Raw genomic sequence first — 23,827 nt, 5'->3', positions numbered from 1 at the left:
AATGTAACATAATCAGTAACCTGCTACATCACCAGAGAAAACTAATGACAGCAACCAGTCTGAAAGATCTTTTAAAATAACAGACATGTCCAGGCCAAAATTCTCAGCACAGATGTAATAATCCTCTTACTTATACATCTCCTGTGGGAGGGGATGAAGGACTCTAACATTGCAGTACTGGAAACTTCCACTGATGATGTACGTTGGAACAAAGATACTCAGTGTCCTGAAGGACTGAGGTAGCAGAGCCTCTGCGGGACCACAGCAGGTGAGGTAATACTGTCAGTCTGCGCTATTCGGATAGTAAGGTATCGAGCAATCCAGGTGCAGCTGGTGGCTACGAGCTGTTATTTTAGAGATGTTCTCCAACTTTCAAATGAAAATTAGACAGAAATAGCAGGTTTATCTCTAGCTGCGGCAGATAATTTCTGGAAGGATTTTACATTTGGGAAGTATTTAGCAGAGACTTATCATCTTAAAGGAACTGTGGACTTTGCCAAAAGTCAAGACTCTCCTACAGGCTGGCCTGTGCAATTATGTTTGTGGCAACATTTTGTTTGGAGTCCAAAGAACAAACAATAACCAGCAAGCAGCCCACAGCCTTCTGCAAAGCTGAAACCATCATTTTATCCTTCATGCTAAACTTTAGTTTCTCCATGTGCTCTTAAGCTTCTCATTTTCAGCCTAAAACAGGATCCTGGGCAAAAAATAGTAATCCAAATGTTAAATCACCCAGTTTTTAGTACCATGGGGATTTGCGTGACTGAGGAAAGAGCAGAACAATTCAAATCAGACCCAGTTTAACTTTTGCTGACATTAATGCCACATTCTGATATCGGAAGAATCCTGGTCTATGTCTTATCTGAAAAGCTAATATCTAAAAAAGACTGAATTATCAACTGTTATTATAAATCCCTGTAGAATACTGGGATTCACCCTACTTTCTCAACTAAGATTAATCACCAGAAAATATTTTGTCCACACCAATGCTTCTATTGCAAATGATTCAACCAGCTCATGCAGCATAGTGGGGGGCACTTCATTATCTTTTCAACCCCCTAGAAAAATGTACCAGAATACAGGGACCTACCAGAGTGTGCCAGTTTTTTGAATCACATATCCAAGCAGATGGTGCCCTCATGAGATCCAGTCATCCTAAAAACATATGTAACTTTGGTCAGGTAAGGATAAAAGCAAATTAAGTGTGAAAAGTAAAAAGTTTTATAAAAGTTTATAAGGACAGGAGAAAGAGTCACACTTTACTTTTCTGAACCTAATCCTGAAGACATTCAAGGGCAGGTATTAAGCTGACAAACTGTAGATTCTGGGCCTACCCACTTAACCTAGCATGTGTTTTCCAGGCTAGCTTGCATTTGCAGAGAGACCCCAGGTGGAAGAAGCAAGCTAGCTTTCTATCCCCATCCTTTTCTGAATGAGGTTTAATGATCCTTTAAAAGCTTCGAGTCCCCTTTCCCATCTCTCAAGGTGTAGAAAGTTGTTTTGACTTTTCCCACTGATTCGATTTTGTCTGCCTCCAGCTTTTCAGAAATGCAAATGTCTTCCTGGCAAAAAGGAGATACCATCTTCGCTGTCTGATTTAATTACTAGCGGTCAGTGCACAAGGCAGGAAAGAGAGTAAGCAAATCTCAGTGCGGAGCCTTTCCGTACAGAGAACATATGCATAAGCGTGTGAGTCAACTCCTACGGCTTACGGAAACACATACCCAAGACTCCTGCATGCGCCTTATTGCTTGCTTATTAATTTAGTCTTAAGTAACAGTCATCATCACAGTAACAGGTCTGGAGTAACTGACACCCAACTTCGTCTTCGAGGCATATATTGACAGCAGTGATCTAAGAACATAGGCTCCCATTTCAAAGAAATGTGGGGTGGTTTTCCTTTTTTTTTTAATTGAAATACCACGGTCCTTCTAGGAGGAAAGTCTATGTACTACCTTGCATCTTGATTCTGGAAGGTATGGGTGTTCAATAAAGCATTTTGGATTACCAACATTTAGTCTCTTCACAAAAGCACAATGCTTTAAAATTATTCAATAATTAATTTTTAATTATTTTTATAGGAATCATAATTAATCATCAATGCAACCACAAGCATGATAGGACACATTACAAAGAGCCAGAAATGGATTCTCAGTTGTAGCTTATTCAGTTGGCAGGTTTAGGCACAGGAGCCTTATTGTTTGAGTTTGTTCTGGTTTACGTTCAGTCTGTAGCCTGTGAAACTGCTGTGTGGTGCCGCCTTGGGGCATCCTCTAACGGAGTGCCATATACAATAATGACAATGTAATTGACCGCTTTAGAGATTAGACTGGGCATCTCTTAATTCCTTACAACCATCAACTGTCTTTAATGAATCCCTGACGAAGTTAAAACATTAAGCTTATACCCCTTTTGTCAGATTGTGATATAGAGGAAGATGGATCAGTTGAAAAGCTGCAGTTTTCTACAGCTCCTTTTTTGTTGGTTTTTTTTCTTTTAACAGTTTTAGCCTTCTTAACCTTCAATAGCAGATAATGCAGCAATTAGAAGAAATAAGTATAACTGTTAGCAAAATATATTTTCTTTCCCTCCTGACTTGCAAACACCAACGTATTAAAAAAAAAAAGATCTTGTCATACTAAATTTCCTAGGTGGGTGCCACACTTGTACATTACTTTATCATTGTAATACATACTTTTGACATCAAGTAAGGGTTATTGCTGTAACCTGGAGACTTCCATGCAGTGCTGCGAAGCAAGGAACTTTTTGTTCCTGCAGTTTTTTTCATTTAGCTATGGCTCTGGCCTATCTTACTATGCAGCTTATTCCTGACTCATCTTCTGAGCTTACAAAATATGAGATAAAAATAGATTATTGTTCTATCTAAATTCCCATAATCCTTGTGCTCATTAAAAATAAAGTCAAGTAACTGTTCTTAGTCAGGATTGCACTAATTAGTGCAACTGGCACTTCTGACCTTGTGATATCTACCCTTAACACACTGAGGTTTGCTGTGCTGCCTGCGTTACCATACACAGCATATATACTACCTCCTTACACAACAAAGTGCTGAAGAGAGACATGCAAACCAGAAAATAAAGGTCAGGAGCTTTTTGCACAGTAGTATGTAGTTTTTCCACATCCTCACCCTTTGGCTTAACTGAATATTTTAGATTTCTTTTCATATAATAAAGGGCCACAAATGAAAAGCAGAGGCCAACTTTTCATAGATCCTTTAGGGAGACAGCTGTTCGTTCCCCAAAGAGCTCTCAACCAGTGGCTCTGGTTCAGGGTAGCAGCATGTTGGTTTCTGTAAATGACTGCTTGGGTCTCAAAGATTTCAGGGAGATACCAGCAGAAGCTTATTAAACTTAACCTCATTTGAGTGTTTTTTAAAGACAGACAGACAGACTAGGATGAAGGAAGTAAATTCCCTGCTTGCTCACTTTACCTTATGGAACAGCTTTATCTTTTTAGTCTTCTTTACTATGCATTAAAATTAAATGTGTCTGTTTTTGTGCAGGAAATTAAAAACTATTGGCAGTAGGTTTTTTTGCTGTAGCTGCTAACATATTTAGTGTTTGATTTATATATGTTTCACTGCAGTCAGGAAATCACTAATGGTAAATCCATTAATAAATCTAATCCTCTCACCATCAAACTGTATTTAAATAAATTATACTGATATGACAATCAATTCTCTGAATGTTACAATAAAAAGCAGAAGGAACTTAACTATGCAGGTGCTAGATCTACCAGAATGAGAACAGAAATTTAAATAGTCCAGAGAAATCCTCAGTCATGGTAAGCTGACAGGGGTATATAAAACCAGGAAAGACACAGAAAAAAAGCTACATCAGGCATTTTTTTGTTTAAACCTCTCATAACACAAGAGGGAAGGAACAACCAATGCAAAACCAGAACATTTGCAATGAATGAAGCTTCTTCTGAAACAAAGTGGGTTTTTGAAAGAGCTTGTAAGTGGCCTGCAGGACTCATTAACCTCCCCAAGCTCAAAAATGTATCAGGACAACAAAACAAAACTGACACTGAGGAGGCAAACTAAAAGGAAAACAGAATAGGAATATAATTTTCAGTGGGCCAGGACATAAGCCAGCTTCTAATGGAGAGGTTAGGAAGAAAAATTCCTATATATAGCAAGGTTATTCGATGCTTGTCCACTCCAGGGATCCTGACAATTTTCCCTGAGGCACTTGTCCTAGCTATTCTGAGTGTGAGGATAATGGCTCAGACATATCTGGGGCCTGATTCTTTATGCAGCTTCTATCATCTGTGTTTACATAATAAAGGAAGGCATTTTAATAGTTACTCCAAATATGAAAATTATTGAGTAGCCTGAAAAATTAGCGTTGTATTTTTTGCTGTTTCTTGCAGAATCAGGGTCTTTGTAAGCCTGGAGCAGAAAAAAACATTGTGTTGAGAAGTTAAAAGCCTAAAAAAAGAATTGGCCATCTAGCTACTAATAAAATTCTAAGTTTCATGGACTTTTGGGCCAAAAACCATAATGACTATTATGTAGTTTAGTTACCTGCACACTGTCGGTCACAACCTCCCACTGTAATTAGACTAAACAGTACCTACTTCTATTTCAGCTCTGTAATAAAATATTTAAGACAACAGTTTTGATTTCAAGACTTGAGGGATGGAGAACCGAACACATACCCAAGTTGGGGCTTTCCCCCCTTCCTTATTCTGAACTCGGCTATATTCTGCACTGAACTGCTGCATCTTAAATCCTTTCTTCCAGACTGGAGTCCATGACTGAGAGCACTTGCCAAGTACTTGTACATAACAGAATTGTATTTTACTTACCCTTGGATAAACTAAGCAGACTAGACTTTATTCTTTCACTTAAGTAAGTTTTTCCAGATTACCTTTTTAGCTTTAATTGGCTAGGGTCTTTTAGGGGTTGGGTTGGTATAGCTTCATTTTCAGTGTGGGGAGAAGGTTTATTCAATGACTAATGCTAAAAATTGATCTTGATCTAGATCATTCCCTCAGCAGAACTGAGACTTGTGTAAGGGGCACACAGTAGTAGGTGTTAGAGGCAACCTTCGGAGACTGTCCTCCCATACATGTTCTCCTGCCTGCTTAGCAAATACTTAGTTGTCATACTGTAAACATAAAACACACACCACACCGTACTAGTATTACCGTAGGGCAATGGCTGGAGTAACAAAACCCACCAGCTACAACTTTAAGTGACAATAGAATCGATACTGAATATTGGAATAAACAGAAGTGAGAGAAAATTTATTTGCCAGAAATTAATCCAGCACTGGTTAATTGACATTGTTTCAGCAAATATTACTACAGGCTTGTGGGCAATGAACAGAGCTGAATTTTAAGACTCTACTGGTCTATTAAAATAATATTTATACTTATTTTTGTCATCAGTTTTGACTAAGAAACTTCCTGGAAAAACAACCCCACCTTAATTATAGCATATGAGGTTCAGCTCTGAAGGCTCTTAAAATTGTGTTTGTCAAGTGTGGGCCCCGTAAGTTACTGGCTGTGGTGTAACAGAACAGAGCATTGCACATAAAATATTCCACCACTTCTACCAGCTGCAAGGAAGTATTTAGTCAAAGCAGTGGCCAAAAAAAAAATACCCCTCAAGCCATCAATTCTGTTGTACAGATTTTAAGTTAGCCATTTTCAATGCAGGAAAACTACTGTCTCGTCCCGTGGAGATTTTTCTTTCTTTTTCAGAAGGATGCCTAACATCTTGTGCACTTGAAGAGAAAGGTGCAGAAGGACGCCCCTACTAGGTCTAGGGCCTCTCCCCTTCAAATACTTTCTGTTGAGGAAGACCCAATGCGTCAGCCTAAGAGAAACACAGAGACAAGGGAACACAACAAGAACAATAACAAAAGCACTTTCAGTGTTTTCAAAAGTGTGGAGGGAGAAGAAAACCCAGCAGCTTCACTTTGGGGGAAAGCACTGGCAGGTTGAGGGTTTCACAGTGCTGCTGTACCTCCCACCTCCTCCTCAGAAAAGGAGATGTGTGCAAGAAAAAGGAAATAGGCTTGTAGACTGGACTTGGCTGGTGGCAGCTGAGGGTGTGACCAAAGTTAATCAGCAGGAGCATTTAACATCATTGCATCTGAACCTCAAGTTTCAGCTTCCAACCTCTTGTGTGATGGAGTCTGCTGCTTCTGAGGGGAGAAACAGTGGATGAAGGGGAATGATTTTTCCCTAAAAAACAACCAAGATTGTGGGGCAAGGAAAAAAAAAAAAAGGTCCAGGGTGTAGCAAGCAGATGAGTTAGAGAGCCATAGCTCAGAGCTGGGAGTGTGCAGCTCCACCAAAGACAAGACAGCTGGAAGGACCAGTGAGCAGCCAGCCACCCCTCAGAGGTGAAGAAAACCTTACTAAGGGACTGGGCAGCATTTAATCCAACTCAAAGTCAGCCAGCCAGCCATGCCTAGCCTAGAAACAAGGACACTGTGGGGAGGGAAAGACTGGTTTAGAAACTTTTCCATATTGCCTAGCCATTTTGAGTCAATATTCAATATATGGTCTCGCTAACACTGCAGACAGAAATCCTACTGCCCTCTGCTCCTACTCTGCATATCTGCTCAAAGTGTCAAATCTGCCCTTTTATGTATTTATACGTACTTACTTACAATGGAGACTCATATGCAGCCATCAGTTGCCAGAGTCTCTCAACTCTTCTCAGTGTCACTGTTTTCTGGGATAATTTTTCTTCCTGATAGACATCTATTCCTTGTGGCTAGATGACCTTCCTTTTGCTTACTGTCAAACACACCCTTTACTAAGTGATTGGGACTACTCAGTGACTTGTCGTCATAAGTAACAAATTGGTAAAGAAATTGCATTTTATTTCATATGGTTTATGAAAATATTGTACATTTCTGAACAGACCTGCAGAATTATACTAGTCAACTAGCAAATGGAAAATTTTTCTCTTCAAAGGCAATTTAGTATAAATTCACCTTTTATAGTTTTTCTCCTTCAGATTCTCAAGCAAGATTACAAAACCTCAACTATATTGTCATACAATAATCAGCCACATTTGCCATCTCATCAAGTTTAGTCTTGTAGTTTTGTTTAGCAAAGCCATTGTTGCTTTTTCCCAAAGCCATGCCGATGGGCCTTACTAAGGCTAGCTTATTCACTCATTGCATAGACCTAGAGTTTGATCTTGTTTATCACTGTTACAATGTCCACTTCTTTGGAACTTTCCCAATTTTCCAAGGTAAACTTAAAAATCTGTACATCACAATCCAGTGAGCTCCTTGCCATCTTTAGTGCTCATAGATCAACTATCCATTCTTGTCAGCCTTTAATACTTGAGCAATCATGTAATTTACAACAAATTCTACAGGTTTGTTTTTTTTTTTTTTTAAACTAAAAATATAAGCAGCCTTTATTCAGCTGCCCCAGATGCTAGCACTAGCTGCTCTTAATTTCCTGATGTATCACTTCTCCAACCTCATGGAGAAGTCTTAATCAAACCAACTGGCTAACTTGGTACAAAACCAGATTGATATTAGAATGGACAACCGACCAAAGAGGCCTCTTCCTTATTCCACAGAGAACCTAAGGACATATGGGAAATTTAAGTACAAATGGATTCTGGCTATATAAAGATAATAACAATAAAACCTTTTTTTTTTTTTTTTTTCAGAAGGAGGAGACACTGTATGTCAAAAGTAGAGAAAAGGTCGCTACAGCACACATGTCTGACCATCTCAGGTGCCCATTTTTGCTCATGCTTCAGACCCCCAGTCCATTGTGGGCCCCATTATTACAGCCCTGTCCATTACTCTGCAACTTCTTTTAAAAGAAGCTGCCCATTTACAATCAGCTAGAAAGCAATGTACTCTCTCTGCATCCCCGACGGGCTAAGCATGCTATTTTATAGTATATTTGAAGCTCATAGCAGCTCTCAGAGGCGGGGGGGAGGGAGAGAAACACCCGGCACTGGAACCTCACTGCAGCAATTCTCTGTGCCCTGAGCTAACCTGCAGCAAGCCTTTCAGTACATTTCACAGGCTGATATTTTTTTTTTAATCAAGAAGAGATGTTTCTCTGTAAACTGGAGTGAGCACACATGACATCCACATACCTTTTTTATTTACTGCCTCAGCTGAAATTAGTGATATTTAAAGATGCAGAGCATCCTTTCAGAAAACCTGTAACAGTTACCAGAAGAGTAAAAATACAAGACAGAGTCCTGAGAGATAAAAATTTATTTATATCTGATCAGCATGTCATGATATGGTCACAACTCATACAGCTGACATTCTCATAGCCAAAAGAGGGATGTTTTTTCTTTTTAAAAATACATTTTTCTTTCCAGCAGGAAGGATTTTTTAAAACAAACATTTCATACTAGGCAGGAATTAAAAACAATGGCTTTTTCAGTATGACAACCAGCTGGTAAGCACTGGATCCCCCACCAGTGTTTCAATATTCAGAATTCAAGCTTTGCCTCCCACTCTCTCCCTCCCCCTCCCCAATTCCCCCCACCCCTCACAGAAAAACACCACACAGAAAAACAAGACAAAATCCAGGAAGGAAACAAAGAGGTAGACGTAACTACAACCATGGCGCTGTTTTGGAAATTGTGCAAGATGTCTTACTATGCTCCAAGGAGTTCCTTTTTTCTTTGTTATATGCTGCAATATTCTGCACCAGCAGTTAACACAAAAGGTGACACATAGCTAAGAGCTATTGTTAGCAAGAGATGCCAGGGCCACAGAATGAACAGCGCTGTTTCACTTGATATTGCTGTGCCTAGCTGAAGTTGTTTAAAAACAGACCACTCTGTTAAAAAAATATAGGTATCTACAAAGTGATTACAGCCTTGCTTGCAAGAAGGTTGGATTCACCTCTTTCTAGGATGGTGGCAATCCAGGGCTGATGGGGCCCCAGGTTCTGCTCTTCGCGTGCCCTCAACTCTCAGAAACTTAAGAGGACTCATTGCTACGCAGTGACCTCTGGAGAAACTCTGCAGCCTGAGCGCCGGCACAGTTTCCAGCGGTGCTGGAGCGAGGGAGGGCTGCCAAAGCTGCTTTCCCCCATCCTTACTGCTCCACTCCTCCCCTTACCACTACTGGCATAGAAACATTTGTCTCTATCTCCTCCTTGATGAGAGCTCTAATAACCAACGTTATCTATCACAAATTAACACTGCTGCTGTATAGTGAACCAAAGTGTTGTTTTGCTATTTGTTGTGTTTATGGCAAGCACAACAGAGACTGTGTATCTATTAGATAAAAGCACAATAAATACACCCAAAGAATATAATCTCATCTATTAAGGATTAGAAGCACATGAAATAATCTTGAAAAAAATCAACTTTATTTTTGCCACACAAAAAAAAAATGGGAAAAGACACCTAATAATCTCTGTAGAGAAATGCTTCTTCTTGTATCTGTCTACATTTCTGAAAGACATCTTGGCTGCTGGAAAGATATGATAAAAAATCCAATGAAATAAATTCAGTAAAATAATTCCAAACATGACCAGCCCTTCGCAAAAATCACTGAGAGTCTCTACAGGCTTCTGTGTCCATTTTATCATACAAAACAAAAATGCAGGTAACACAGGAGGGAAGGAGAAAATTTGAGGTGAAAATAACTGGTATCAAGAAAACTAATTTTTATCATACAAAATGAACACCATCGTAGAGTAATTTTAAGGAACTAACTCACTTTAATAGGACAGTCGTTCAGTGAATAATTACTCCGTTATCCAATGATAAAATAAAAGGTTTAACTTTAAAATGCATAGAATCCTTTTAAAGACGTCTTTTGTATCACAGCCAGGTAGTCTACAGTTTTTAGAGAAAAAATAAAGCTGATCAGAAGTGTTCATAATGTATGCAGACATTTTAAACCAGAGTACAGTTTCAATTTTGCTCTTCCAATTGTTCTGTTTTTTAAAAAAGTGTAAAAACTATCAAATATGCAATTTTGCAAAATAACCCTTTATTTCATATGGCTCCATTATTTCCAAACAATACAGTACCCCAGATGTATAATTATTTTGTGTGATTGTATCAGATCACCACAAAATCTCCAGCTGACTATCAAGAGAATGCACCCAACCCCGGTCTCATGATTTGGAAATCCCAGTTTTAAGTACCTTTGGTCCCAAAAATTTTACGTCAAGGCAAAGTGGAGCAGTTGAATTCTGTCACACACAGTGTTCGGTATCTGTATTATCTTGTACAAACAGGTGAAAAAAGTTAACAGCACTTTATGGCAGTGTCAGACAAAAAAAAGTTATACCATTTGCAAAACAAGCGAATAATGAACAGTACCACAGTGATCATTGTATTTTTACTGCAATTAGATGCATCTGATTTTTGATGCTGGGGGCGGAGGAGGGAGAAGGAAGCCTTTAATTTTCCAGTGAGCAAGGTAAATTGAAATCTTGCTTTTCAAAATATGGTGAGAGCAACTTAAAAAAAAATCCCTCCTGCAAGAGACAGCATTGTTGCAATACTTGATAGAACCGTACGCAGACTACAAGAGAACCTGGAAGGAAGGCACACTCACCAAAGAGTGCTGAAGAAAACACCGCTCGTTGTGAATGGGCAGATACTCTTCACGTAATGGGATTCGAAGAGCAGTAATGCCAAACCATTAGGACTTACACCATTTCAGTTGTAACAACTTGTTTATGAACAATTAAATATAGAAACGTACAGGTGTTTTCCGTGCAACCCTGGCAGAAAACCATCTTTATTCGCAATACACTTCAATTGCTATGTTCTCACTTCTGTGTGCAACAGCTTTCAGTTAGCGTTTTTTCTGTGAATTTTTCATTCTTTATCACTTTATACATTCTTCCATTATATTTTCCCTAATATAAATTCAAAATTATATTAATTAACCATTTTGTGATCAACTGCATGGTTCACTAACATCATTTTCTCTCAAATGCATTTTGAACTCTTCAGAAGAGGAAGCCCATGGATGGCGCAGCAAAATGCCTGCTACATCTCTAACACTAGCCAACTGCCAGAAGGTAGAATCGAACTGCAACCGACAGGAGTTTACGTTTTACAAACTAGCCTGCTAAGCTCCAAACAGTCTTGACCAGCACCGTATTTTTAGCACAGAATTTCCTATATGTCATATCCATTTTATATTTTCCCTTAATGGAAAAACTTCTTTTATCCAATTTATTCTCTTTCATGAAGCAGCATCCAAGTTCATGCTGGGAGGGTACTTCAGAGTTCCTTCACAATGGTTTCATTCCACTGTCACCTACAGCAACGTGGCCATAAGACGACACAATGTCAGGCTCTCTTCACATCTTCCAGTGCAGGTAGGAAAGAAGCCTAAGACCTAATACTATTTACTCACCCTACCAAAACAACAATCAGTGCTTGAAAACAAACGTCTCACGATAGTAAGAACTACAGAGGAACAAACTGAAAATGAACAGGACCAGATAAATCAAATGATTATCTGAAACATTATTGCGCATTACTAATTTCTTTAGGCAGCATGTGAACACTCGTTATTGACCGCAATCCACTGGAAAAAAATATACCGCATTTGAAAAAACAATACGCTCTTACATGGAGTTCACGGGGTCTATAAAGAACAATCTCCTGATGTGAGTTACTGCTGTGCAATCTGCGTATATAAACTTCCCTTTTTATATGACTCCAGTCTGTCCTAGCTCAAAATAAAACCAGCTGTACTATGGGCATCTCTGCAATTCTGATCAAACTACCTGGTGGAGGACAGAAATAAGTAGCTTGCCATCTGCATTTTGCAGTTCTGAGAGTCCGTTTACACCCATGTGCAGCAGACATAACCACTTACATGGCAATGGCGCCAGGCTGCCCCAACACCTTCCTGTAAAGTGGCAGATTAAATACATTCATTCCATCAGCTGTACTTCAGCAAGAGCAACAGGAAAAAAAATACTCCCAAGACTGCCTCCCTTTCAGGGCATACCTCTTTCTAAATGGATTGTACGTTACACACCAGAATTCAGGTGTGTGACTGGCTGTAAAGAGATGGGATTTAGAAACAGTATCTTGCCTAAACCATGAAGCTGGAGGCAAACACTGTCCTTTGTCTCCCAGCTCTAGTGGTTCTTTTAAGTCAATGAGGGGCCTCACAGTTAGGGGAGCTTACTATGGTGTAGCATTTTGCAACCATCCCCCACTGAGCTATCTTAGGATAAAAACTACTGCTTTTGGGCGGATAGAGGTGGCATATTTGGCTAGGTATTTTTCCATTACGTCAGGGAAATTGGCATTGCCACATATTTTGGTATGCTCTTAGCTCCTCCCCCAAAGGGAACGCTAGCTAGGTTTTGTATTCTGCACACCAATCACTGCGATTCATGTAGCAGGAGAGGGAGAGAGAAGGGGGATCAATATTGCTAACTGAGAGCCGAAACTACTGAGGGCTTACTTTGTTCTCAGTAAAATTACTGTCTAAAAGGCAGTATGCCAACATCTGAAGTTCTGGCTATCCTGCTTGTATTTAGAGAGATTAGTTTTATTTTAGGAACAGCTCTCTCAAATCTGTGTATAATCACATAAACACAATGCCAACTAGACCTGCCAGAAGTAAGACCATGCATCACTGACAGCCTTTCAAAAGTATCCTATGTCACACATCTGAAAGTGTCTTCTGTTGCAGTTTGCCTTTAAATTCAACTCACCCCCCTTTGAGTAAGATTTCAGCACAGTGGTGAGCTAATTAACACTGCCCTCCATGTAGTTATTCGGAGTATTTACCATACTTTATTTTTTGCAGTAGTATCTTCCTATAGATTTATGATAGCAATTATACCTATTTTTTCTTTTTAAGAAACTAGTTTTTCTTCTATTATTCCTTAACAAAACATTAAGATGGTTGGCATTGAATTATTTAAACTCTCCCACAAGTATATTTAGCGCTGTTGCAACTAGTGGGGAGAAAAAGGCCTCTGTAAACCACTCAAAGGTCACCTTGGTTGGACTGCAGTATACAAAATACAAAGGTGGCTAAAAATCACCAGCAGCACCAGCAAACCTTCAGAAACAGCTAGAATTGCTCTGGCTTCCAATGCGTGACAAATAAAGCTTTCCCCTATTCCCTAAGTTTTATGTCTTTCCTTCACTGTATTTTCACCTTTAAAAGTGCATTTTGAAAATTGATAGTGATCGTTGAGATGCATTCTGAACAAAAAGGGAAAACTAACCACATGACTTTATATTTTCCAAGTTTCCTCATAATACGAGATACTGGCAGCACACAGAATTCGGAGAGCTGATGGTAAGACCACAGCAGGGATGGGCTGATTCATCAAATGTGGATAGCTTTTAATCACACTATGATGCTGCAATGCTTTTTTGAGGACTGATTCCTCACAAGACACACCTGACACTGGATCTTATTTGGGTCTTGGTTTTAGATCAACATGTCTAATACAACAACTGCTGACTGCGTAGCTGCAAAGATACTGCCACCAGCTCTGTCGAGTATCTTTGACTCCAGCACAATGAGTTGCAATAAAGTACAAGTTGTGCAGATGAGGAATCTCTACCACACCAATGCTGTACAGACTACTGAAGAGACAAGTTGCTGAATTTTCTGAGCTCTAACTACAATGCCAAGAAATACTTGTGGCGACAGAGCTTTCTTGTCACAGACACTCTTCTACGGTGGTTGTACAATTGCACCTTTTGTCCAAATGCTGAATTTGCTTAAGGGTGGGTGAGAGTATACATTTTTAAAAATACAGACAATTCTTAAAATACATCATCAGGTCACTATGTTACTGATCTTCACTTTCAGTGGAGTTAAAATTTCCCCAAAGAGAGGTATGAGTCTGTCCAGTATTTTCCTTTACTCTTGAATATTCACATTTGCACATACAACATGATACTCATTTGCAAGAGCCTGGATTCCCATTGTGTCCTCAGGTCCCATTCCACTTTTAAAATAGGCAATGATAAAAATACTGAAGGATGCAGTACCACATACCGCCTGACAAAAATGCAAGTGATTGTATGCCAACTAGCCACAGGTTACTGAGGGTCATCTCCCGAGAAATAGCTTTTGTTTGACCCTGTGGTGGAGGAAAAGCTCCTAAAACAGAAAAGAAAACACATTTAATGCTTCTGCAGCAGGAACGATAGCCTTAATGCATGATTCTTTACCATCACTGTTTCTCCCAGCAACAGTGCCCACAAACGATTCATTGGTTAGTTCTGTATCATGCTGTTAAACTTCCAAAAGTGTCTCCAGCATTAGCAGTTATCTTCAAGAAAATAAAAAACTCCAAAACCTCTTATCTTAATTATTAAGAACAATTTTCATTTCATTTGGATATAAACTTTAAGCATAAACTTCAAAGCATTCCTTAAAAGCAGCTCTCCTCATTGTATTCAACCTTTGCAGGGAGATCCAACTGCCAACTGAGTTTTCTGTGTTATTTTTGAACATTTATTAACATCTGTATGATCAAATTGAATGAATTCCATATTAAATTTTACAGCTACTTGGTAATGATTTTGTATACTGTGAAGAAGAAACACATATATACCTTCTTCAAGCTTCCTCTTGAAAATATAAATATACACACACATGCTTGTTTTTTAAACAACAGTTTCCACATGTTTAAACATTCATTGGCCAGTCAGTCATATAGATTAAGTAAACATTGTAATTTGCCACGTAGTTTTCCAGAAAGATTTTACTGAAATGCCTGTTTAGATGAGAAAGACTGGCAGGAGATACAGCTGACAATTAAAAAATTCATTTCCCCCCTATTTTGACTTTTTTGTACTTGAAAAACTAAATTAAATGTGTCTGAATACATCAGAGCTTTATAATCATAAGCAAATTGTTTGCATATAGTTACATCAGCAAATTAAATAATTTGTGTTACATTTTACTGAGATGCAGAAAACCTAGATGATATGAACCAGTTTTGTTGTTGTTAATCCTGAACAGTAGATATAAAAACTCTAAATAGCAGAGAAGATGATGTATTTGCTGCAGCATTATCGAGTCCCAACTACTCATAGAAGAACAAGAGATGAATGATACAAAGAGTAAAGATACAGCAGTGTCAATTTTTAATCTTGGAAACCACACAATTTGGGCAATTAGATACCATCAGCAACTTATCTCTATGCTTTGCATTTGCAGTCACTGGAGGAATTGCAATCAAGCATTTGAGACAAAGCTTTTCTTCCTGTATGAATGCTCTTAAATTACAAAAAAAAGTGTCTAAAAAAACCCCCTTGATGAGTCCCATCCTCCTCTCACCGATATGTATTTTCACACATGGGCAGATTTGCCACACCATTTATTCCCCAATAATTCTCACTGCTAAGCTTCTATTTGTCCACTTTACGCTACATTTGCTCTTCCATGGCCCATTTGTTTTTCTGTACCAACACTGACCTTTGGTTTAAATAACTCTCCTTCTTCCTTGGTACAGACAGCAACTGTCTCTTCCCCCTCTCCCAAGCCAACGTGTATCTTACAGAGAAAATGATCCTTCATTTTCCTAGCTGAGACAAGCCAAGCACTTTTAGTTGTCCTTCACAGAAATGACTCCTCCTTCCCCTTAATCATCTTAGCATCTATTATCTGTCCCTCTTCCTGGTTCAGTTCCTATTTCTTGAACAGGGATGATGGACCTGTATGCAGAATTTCCAGATCAGGTTTCAGATTTGGTACAATGAAGAGTATTTCCGCAGCACTGGTGAAAAACCTCTCATGTTGCCCTGTATGACACTGCTCACTTTTTTAGTTACACCACACCAGCTGGCTTATGATCAGAGTGAGTGAGGAGCATGATGACTTCAGTGTACAATTACTCATTTCCAACTGATAAGCTCCTAGTTTATAGTTTGGTTTTTTTTAATTAGTCTCCAAGTGCTTTTGTCCTGCTAAATGTAATCTCATTTGTGTGACTGCAGTGTTCAAGGTTATCCTGCTGAAGACTTCAGAGAAATCACGAACTTGCCAATACAAGCTTTCCACTAGCTGCTAACATAGAAGTCTTTGGGTTGCTTATACCTACAGATATTAAGTGTAAACTGTTTTAATTTTATAAATGAAATGTGTAAAATGCACCTGTAAGAAAGGATGGGATAGTTTCATATTCAATTTTAGGCAGATACCTTAAAATTAAACAAAAAAGTGTCTAATATTACAAGTTTTCCCCAGATCAGTTAAAGTTCTTAACCCTTAGGAATACAGCAAAAAGGAAAAAGGTGGTTTAGGCTTTGTTTCTTCCTCTTCCCCCCCCAAAATATGCCAAAAGAATGTACTCCTACTGATGATATTGTCAATGCAAACTTTTAAAGTTTCACGTAGCATTGAATGTTAGTCCACCTTTATGAAGTAAGCTTTAGGAACTAAGACAAATTCCTAAGCAGTGTGTATTTAAATAAATAAATAAATGAATGAATCAATCAATCAAAATGCTAAAACAGCTCTAAGTCTTAGGAACACACCAACTTGAGACAATGTAACACATCAATACAAAGCTAGCTCTTGAGCAGCTTCAGGGATTCCCCTCACATGAGGCCTCCCAGGGGTTTCCCAAAACCACAACAGTACTTCTGCAGTAAGCCAACAGAAGCAATGCAAGCACGTTCTCAACTGGCATAAATGGTAGTAACTTTGAATTATGCTAATTTATGCCTAATAAGGTCCTATGTCATAGCATTTACATTTAAAACATGTCTTATTAATTTGTACTGATTACATTGGCAAATTATAACCCATTATCCTATATTGGAAGCACATTTCAATGAATAAATCTCATTATATTCACTATACTCTCTGAAATTCTGGTCTAGTTAGATTTTTTGGGTATGACTTATTTTAATGGTATTTGTGAAATAATGTCTCAATAACATGAATTCTTTACCTCCTATTGACTACACTTGTAGTTTTAAACAGATTCACAAAGTTATTAGTCTAACAAAGTCCAATATATGCATTTGAATGCAATTTATATAGCAGGGTCTGACTTTTGCCATCAATGATGGCTGAGTGACAGCAGTATTTCATAAAACAAAATACAACTTGGCATTGTTAAAGAATTCTATTACTCTTTTTAAGCACTACAATTGATAAATTAAGCACTCAAAATCAAATTAAAGCAGTCTTTGCAATAAATCATCTAACAGAAGTAGCGTCTTTGTTTAACATAGTCACTCTGGAATATTAAACTTGGTTGATTGGAGACACTGAGTATTTTCCCCCACTCAACAACTGTGATACTTGCTAATGAAAAGATTATTTTTCTTCAGAGACAAGTTGCATTATTTCCTCTGGAGTCTTCCTACTCAGTCTATGTTTGATAAACTTCCTTTCCTGTATATCAAAATAAAACTCTGTTTTTTCCTCTGGATTTTCTTTTTTATTATGATGAATTCCTCTGCTTTGTGTTCTGAACAGACACCCCCCATCACTCTCCCCACCCCCACTGGAGGGCTGATGACATACTTCACTATCAACTGGATGGAAAACGAGAGCCTTGAGGAAACACTTCTCCAGCTATAGTTTCAAAGTATTTACCTGATATTTTAAATCACGTTTGCCAGTATCCCTTCAGTAACGTTATTAATGCCCTAAGTTCATTTAGATTCCTCTGATCCATTAACACTGAAAGTATATCATGATAGAAGTGATCCTCAGTACCTCACAGCAAGGAGGCCAGTACTGACAGCACAGGGCTGCACATCAAGACTCCAGAGACTTTATGCTATGTAATTCTTGCAGATCCTTCCACTCATAGCATCTTTGTTTAGCTTAAGAGGAAACAGAAGAGGACTATGGTTTTGGACTAGACCTGCAGACTACTTAGATCAGTTTTTCTCTAATAGTACAAGTGCCAGAGGAACAGGCTAAACAGCCACACTAAGCAGATAAAATAACCTGCCTCCCGTAAGAGTCTTATTTAATCCCTTTCAGTCAAGAACTTGCTCATTTTAAACCCTGAAGGTTTTCTATCCCTTCCAAACTTAACATAAGCTCTGAATACTTTTACTATGCATGTAAATGTTCACTACCTCTTTGCATCTTGCTTAATTATTCCACTCAATGAAATCCCATGGCAGCAAGTTTCACAGCTGAACTATATGTTATTGCAGAAAAAAAGAGGATTTCCTTAGATCCGTTTTGAATGTGCCAGCTTCCAAACACTACCCTGTTCTAATGTTACCTGGATAATTTACCTGTCCTAGATAATTTTTTATCATACTTTTTTGCCACATAAAAAGTAGTAATTACATCTACTGTATCTGTGTGAAGAATGTATACGTATTCTTAAACCATTTTGAGATCCTTGTAAGAAAAGACATTAACAAAGCACAATTCTCTTTGCTAGATACCATCCTACCTGTTTCATAGAAATGTGTCAGGAGATCCTCCTTTTCAATGAATCGTTGGTATAGCCAGTGTGTAAGAGCTTCAGGCTCTGCAGGTACATCTTTAACTGGAAAAATCCTACCAAAGAAACAAATGTAAATTAAACCTCGGAAATTCATTCTGTATGTGAAGAACAAAACTCTTCCCTTCTGCACCAGCTCACCCCAAAACAAAGAGAACAAGAGTTGGGTATAAATCTAACTGCATGGTTCATTCTCTCTCCGATTCACAGATCCCATAGGTATTAAGGATACAAGACTGGACCATTCCAGGTTACCAGCCAGATGCACACAGAAGACATAGGCATTATTAGCTTCTATCAAATGCTCTACTACAGCATTTGATCAAAGCTACTAAGTTGCTGGGTTTTTTTAAAATAGAATACCACCACACTATATTACTATCCTTAAAAAAAAAATACAAACCAAGAAGCAATAAAATTCATGCACCAAAATAGAAAGAAATAAAAGACTGAGAAGGTTCATCCACAGTTTTAAAGAAACAGTTCTTCAACAGGCAGAAGCCACGTGATGACATCACTAAGTACCAATAGCTCTTCTGTATCCCAGAAAACGCGTCCTCTGTGCTTTTCAAAGGACACCAGCATCTTTGTCTGAAATTTCTAAGGCAGGTTTTACACTGAAAACTGACCATGTAACTAAGTGTACTCAAATATTGCTGCTCTGTTTTAAAAATCCCAGTGGAAGAATAACCACTGTTTTGGTACTTCTACACTGAATACTAGGTCTACTTAGAAATTCAGATATCCAGGGCAGAATTCACTGAGATACATACATACAGAAACCCCTGAATAACCCACTGGATATCCCTCACTGGATTTTTTTTTCAAAATAGAATGTCAAGTCTTACAGGAATTGTGAAATCTCCTCAGTAGACCCTAAGTGCCTTTTGATATATACAAGAACTTATATATCCACTATGTTTCACTGTGAGGCCAGTGCAGAAGAGACTTGTGTATCAGGCTAGCCTGAAAAATGCATACGATGAAATGTAAGACCTTTAATGTATGTTTCTCTTTTCAAGTGAGCTCCCATTCACCCTGTCATCTATGCCATGCTTCTGTTTTTGTTAGTGGATTTTTCATTTAATTTCATTTTCAACACAGTCTTGACTGATTATACTGAAAAGAATTTGAAATAACACCACAGTCATGTGGGCAGTGTCTGAACAGATATGGGAATGTCAGACTACAGAAATAAGACACTTCTGCAGAATGCTATTGTTGTTGTTACTGTTTTCAACATCTTCACTTGCTTTGCTGCCAAGTCATTTGTACCTCCTCCTTTCAGTCTGATGCACGAAAAAATAAGCTGTAAGTGGAGGAGAAAAGCAGCAAAGCATTGCTCTAACGAGCAAATTAAAAATAATGGCGCTTCGGTAAAGAGAGATAACATCAATATAAGGAGATGAACAGTTTTATTTACCAACCATGGCATCAACATGAACTCAGATATTTCTGTAGCCTTTGTAGCAACTCTACCTACATCTTTCTCACACTGCGGTATTCTTTGTGCTCCAGTAAAGCCAGTCTTGGTAACCAGAAATTAGCAACTGTTATGTCAGGTAAAATACAGTTTGAAGAAAAGTCTTTGGCCAAAGACAAATGTTATGAAATAGCTGGTGGTCCAGTAAATAGCTCAAGTCCTGAGCGTGCTTATTAACAACAAAGACAGATAATAAAGAACTATTTTATTTTATGTACAGGCAAGTAAAAAACACCACCACAGAGAGAGGGCCATTTTTGTTGAGGGTATAACACTAAGAAAGACTCTCTGTCCCCAAACACAACTGAGCTGCCAAGCACTATTTTTACTCTCTTCTGCCTATCTGCTGTGAAGAGATAAAAAGACTCAGCAACCGAATATTGTGTTTCGCAGTATATTTTTGAAGGACAGATGCTTGCTTATGCAAGTCTGAAGATGGTTCAGAACTAACAGAACGCGCGTGTGGGCTCAGGACAGAAGTCTAGAGTTACCTGGCTTCATACGCAGTTTCCATTGTAAGCTGCAGATATTCTTCACCTCCACCTTCACTTCTCAGTTACCTAATGGGTAACAACTCTACAGCTCAATAACCTAGTTAAGCCTGGTATTTTTCCAAGATTGTACCTTCTAGTCTGAAAACATTATCACGAGATCTTACAAGATACTCATTAGAAACAATTTATGAGCTGGAACTTTAGTGGAGTAGCAAAGTAGTGTAAGTGATACCACTATTGTGAGAGACTAACGGAACGCAGCACACCACTTTCCGTCTTGAATCCATCCAGGCTCTTGCATGAGCCAATACAGTATCAGAATACTTGAATCTCTGGATATAAACTCCGCTTCTTAAGAAGTTTAAGAAGCCATCACGGTTACACCCAGTTTGAATGATTATTAATGTAGAGTGGAAAACAACTGATTTTCCAATAAAGCTACACTGGCGGTCACAATTTAGCAATGCTAAGTGCTTGTGTATCTAGAAGCATTTTCAAACATATTTTTAGGTTATCCAGAGTTATTTTTACAAGTGGAATATTCTTACTACTGACTGAGCCAAGTTAGAGATGATATGTTTAAAAGAAATCCTTAAACTCTGGAAACAACCCCTTCCTGTACTAGATAAGGTGAAGCTAAACCCCCCTGTATTTATACTAAACATACTGCAATATCATCGTTCTCTGCCCGTCAGATGGCTCATTTGGCATCTGTGTTTTAAAAAAACACTGTCTTTAAGGAGACTGGGTTCAGGAAAGGTAACTGAGAAAGTCTACTGTTGCAAAACTCTCTACACAGATGATCCAAAACAACAGTGGAAAGCCATTGCTCTGACTGGAGCAGGGTCATCCTCAACCATCGGCTACAAGGTCTGCCAAGTCTAGTGTTAAAAGATGCAGAAAATAGTTTCTTCTTTTCAATAAGATATGTAAACAGTTGTCAATGTAGTCACAGCATGAGCATCATCTCGGCTCTACCCCACCTTTGGGTACCCAGCATCAGCAACGTCACTAAAAGCGAACAGTTTGCCAATGTCCTCAGGAAAATAAAACATTATCACCACAAAGAACTGTCCTGACAAGGAACAAGGTCAACGTGTAATATCTGAAGCTTCTGGATTCTCTTGGGCACTTGAATCTTTCTAGCTTTTGGACAAAACTAACCTCACATTGCATGAAAACAAGAGTGTCTTTGTTCTTGGTGTGGCAAACAATGAATTTAATAGCACTGAGTGAGATAACTTGACCAGAAAATTCAAGTGGAATGGAAATACCTCCTTTCATTTCTCATCAAGGGAACAGCTGCTTTGCTATCATAAGGGGAAGTGGGGAAGGGGCTAAACTTCAGTAAAAGCAGTACCACCATGGGCTGCACCCTGAGAAGTTAAAAGTGGTGGTGGAATTAAAGATGTACTCCGATGGGAGTCTGCAAAGCTGTCTCAGTAATGAAGCATTATCTTCTAGCTGGAGGTTACCTATCTGCAGCTGCAAGGTGACAACGGCTGTGGGACACTCCACGTAGCTGACCGAGGGATGGCAACTTTCTTAAACCACTACAAAAATGTGTATTTATGTCCCAAACCAGAATATATTAGCATAAATGACAGTCCAGGAAAGAAAAAAAAGTTCTTTATTAACCCCTACTCTTTCTAAATCATAATACTGTTTGCTGTTTCAGTGACTCTTTAAATAAGCTCAGCATGATAGCTTGTTGGTAGATCTCAGGCATGACCAAACGTAAGTTACTTGCGTAAAAAAGCGTATTAAAATATATTGCCAAACTGGATGCCCTTCACTGACATTTCTGCAAAACTCATCAGCAACCACAATGTATTCCATCTTATAGCTGAGTCTAGTTTATTTCAGTAAATCTGTATCAATGTGGACACAAAAAAAGAACTTTCTCAGTAGCTGAAAGCTTGTTTCAACAGCAGCACAGTACAAAAACTGGTATGAGAAAAAAGGTGACATAGTACTTATCCGCATTACGACACAACAACAGCTGAGTTGGCTGGAAATAGCATGGTACTTTCATGCAGCATAAATGCAACTATCCTCTGCAGCAGAGGCGACTCTGGCTGGCTCTGACTTCAGGGCCTCTACACCACAATCACTATCACATAATGCAAATGCCAGATATGGTCATAGAAGGGCATGACGCAGCGGGAAGCTAACGCAAAAAAACCCAATCCCATGCCATTCTTGATTGAGGGGAAGCTAAGCATCAAACAAACTTCATACCCAGGGTTTTTCCAATTTTTAACTCTTGCGTTTTGACGACAGAACTCCAGTACACGTGAAATCTTAATATTAGAGAAACTTGGACATCAGCTGAGAAACACCACGTCAGTGATACTAAGAAAGTGACTGGTGTAAGAAGAAAAGAAATAATCCCAAAACTCAATTCACTGTGGGGAAATGGTGGGAGCTGCGAATAGTAGCCAGTATATGGTCTTGATACAGAGATACCAAACCATTCAGCTTATTTCTGCTGAGTGTAACTGCAGTGAATCTGGATTTATGATCAATGTACATCACAAAATGACCCAAGCATAAAGCTAAACCATTCTGAGAAGAGGAAACAAACCTTTCCAACAGACTCATTAAAAGGCAAGTCTCATAGTGATGCCTCTAGTTAGAGATGCCTTGCACCTTCCACGGTTTTTTTTTGGTGCTGACTGCTTTAACAGATGGGTTGAAATTCCCCCCCAAAATCCCAGTGCTGTTTGACCTGGAAGAAGTTAATTAGATATTTTCCTTGAGTATTATCTTTCAGGGAGCAAACCCAGTTTTTCAGCACTTTCCAATGTCCCAAAAAGACAAGTCTGTCAACGTCAAAAAATTATTCGCTAGATAGAAGGGTAAGTTCTCAAAGCTTTGTGTTTTGAAGAATCTGAAACTTGGTAATTGTCCTTTTTTCTAGGGGTTTCTTTTGACATCCTGAGGAAAATCAGGCCACAGCTTAGCCTAATTATGAACTTCTGAAAAACATGTCATTTGTAGTGAAAACTGAAGTTTGAAAAGCAAGGTTCAACTCATTATCAAAATTGAGCTTTGAAACAAAAAAAGATTACTGGATTAAACTGATCCTTCTCTGCCATTTCCATCAGGTAGAAAAGAATCTAAAAATGAAAACATAAGGCTGCTTGCTGTGTCCTCTACACTCCTCTGTTGCTCCCGAAGTAGGATGAAAAAGAAATAATCCTGCAGTAAAAGGACAGGCTATTAGAAAACACTAGATTTGAAAGATCGTAAGGCATAAAGAGACAGGTTGTGACCAAGGGGAACAGCAGAAAGGACTGACTGAGCGACCAGAACAAAAGAGGCTCTGCAGTCTCCTCTGCTCCAGTTTGAGTAGCACAGAAAACGTTGCTTTTTTCCCCACTGCTGTCATACATCAATTCCTCACTCCAGACTA

At 38.7% G+C, this 23,827-nt stretch overlaps 1 protein-coding gene and 1 long non-coding RNA gene across 5 annotated transcripts in view; one reads left to right on the top strand and one right to left on the bottom strand.

Annotated features, from left to right (window-relative positions):
- LOC138688578 (uncharacterized) overlaps positions 1–17,391 on the top strand; it is a 37,102-nt gene extending 19,711 nt beyond the window's left edge. Inside the window, exon 3 of the long non-coding RNA XR_011327449.1 lies at positions 5,734–17,391. This is a non-coding gene — a long non-coding RNA (uncharacterized lncRNA). The remainder of the gene's footprint in view (positions 1–5,733) is intronic.
- The window catches only part of LPGAT1 (lysophosphatidylglycerol acyltransferase 1), a 66,783-nt gene continuing 52,288 nt past the window's right edge, over positions 9,333–23,827 (bottom strand). For all 4 annotated transcript variants that reach the window (XM_069800190.1, XM_069800191.1, XM_069800192.1 and 1 more), the window contains 2 exons: positions 18,382–18,488; positions 9,333–14,102 (listed from right to left, as the gene is read on the bottom strand). In XM_069800190.1, the coding sequence (XP_069656291.1) occupies positions 13,951–14,102; positions 18,382–18,488 (259 nt within the window). In that variant the 3' untranslated portion in view covers positions 9,333–13,950. The remainder of the gene's footprint in view (positions 14,103–18,381; positions 18,489–23,827) is intronic.

Source organism: Haliaeetus albicilla, chromosome 13, assembly GCF_947461875.1.
Source record: "Haliaeetus albicilla chromosome 13, bHalAlb1.1, whole genome shotgun sequence".
NCBI lineage: Eukaryota > Metazoa > Chordata > Aves > Accipitriformes > Accipitridae > Haliaeetus > Haliaeetus albicilla.
This window is presented reverse-complemented; position numbering and strand designations above follow the sequence as displayed.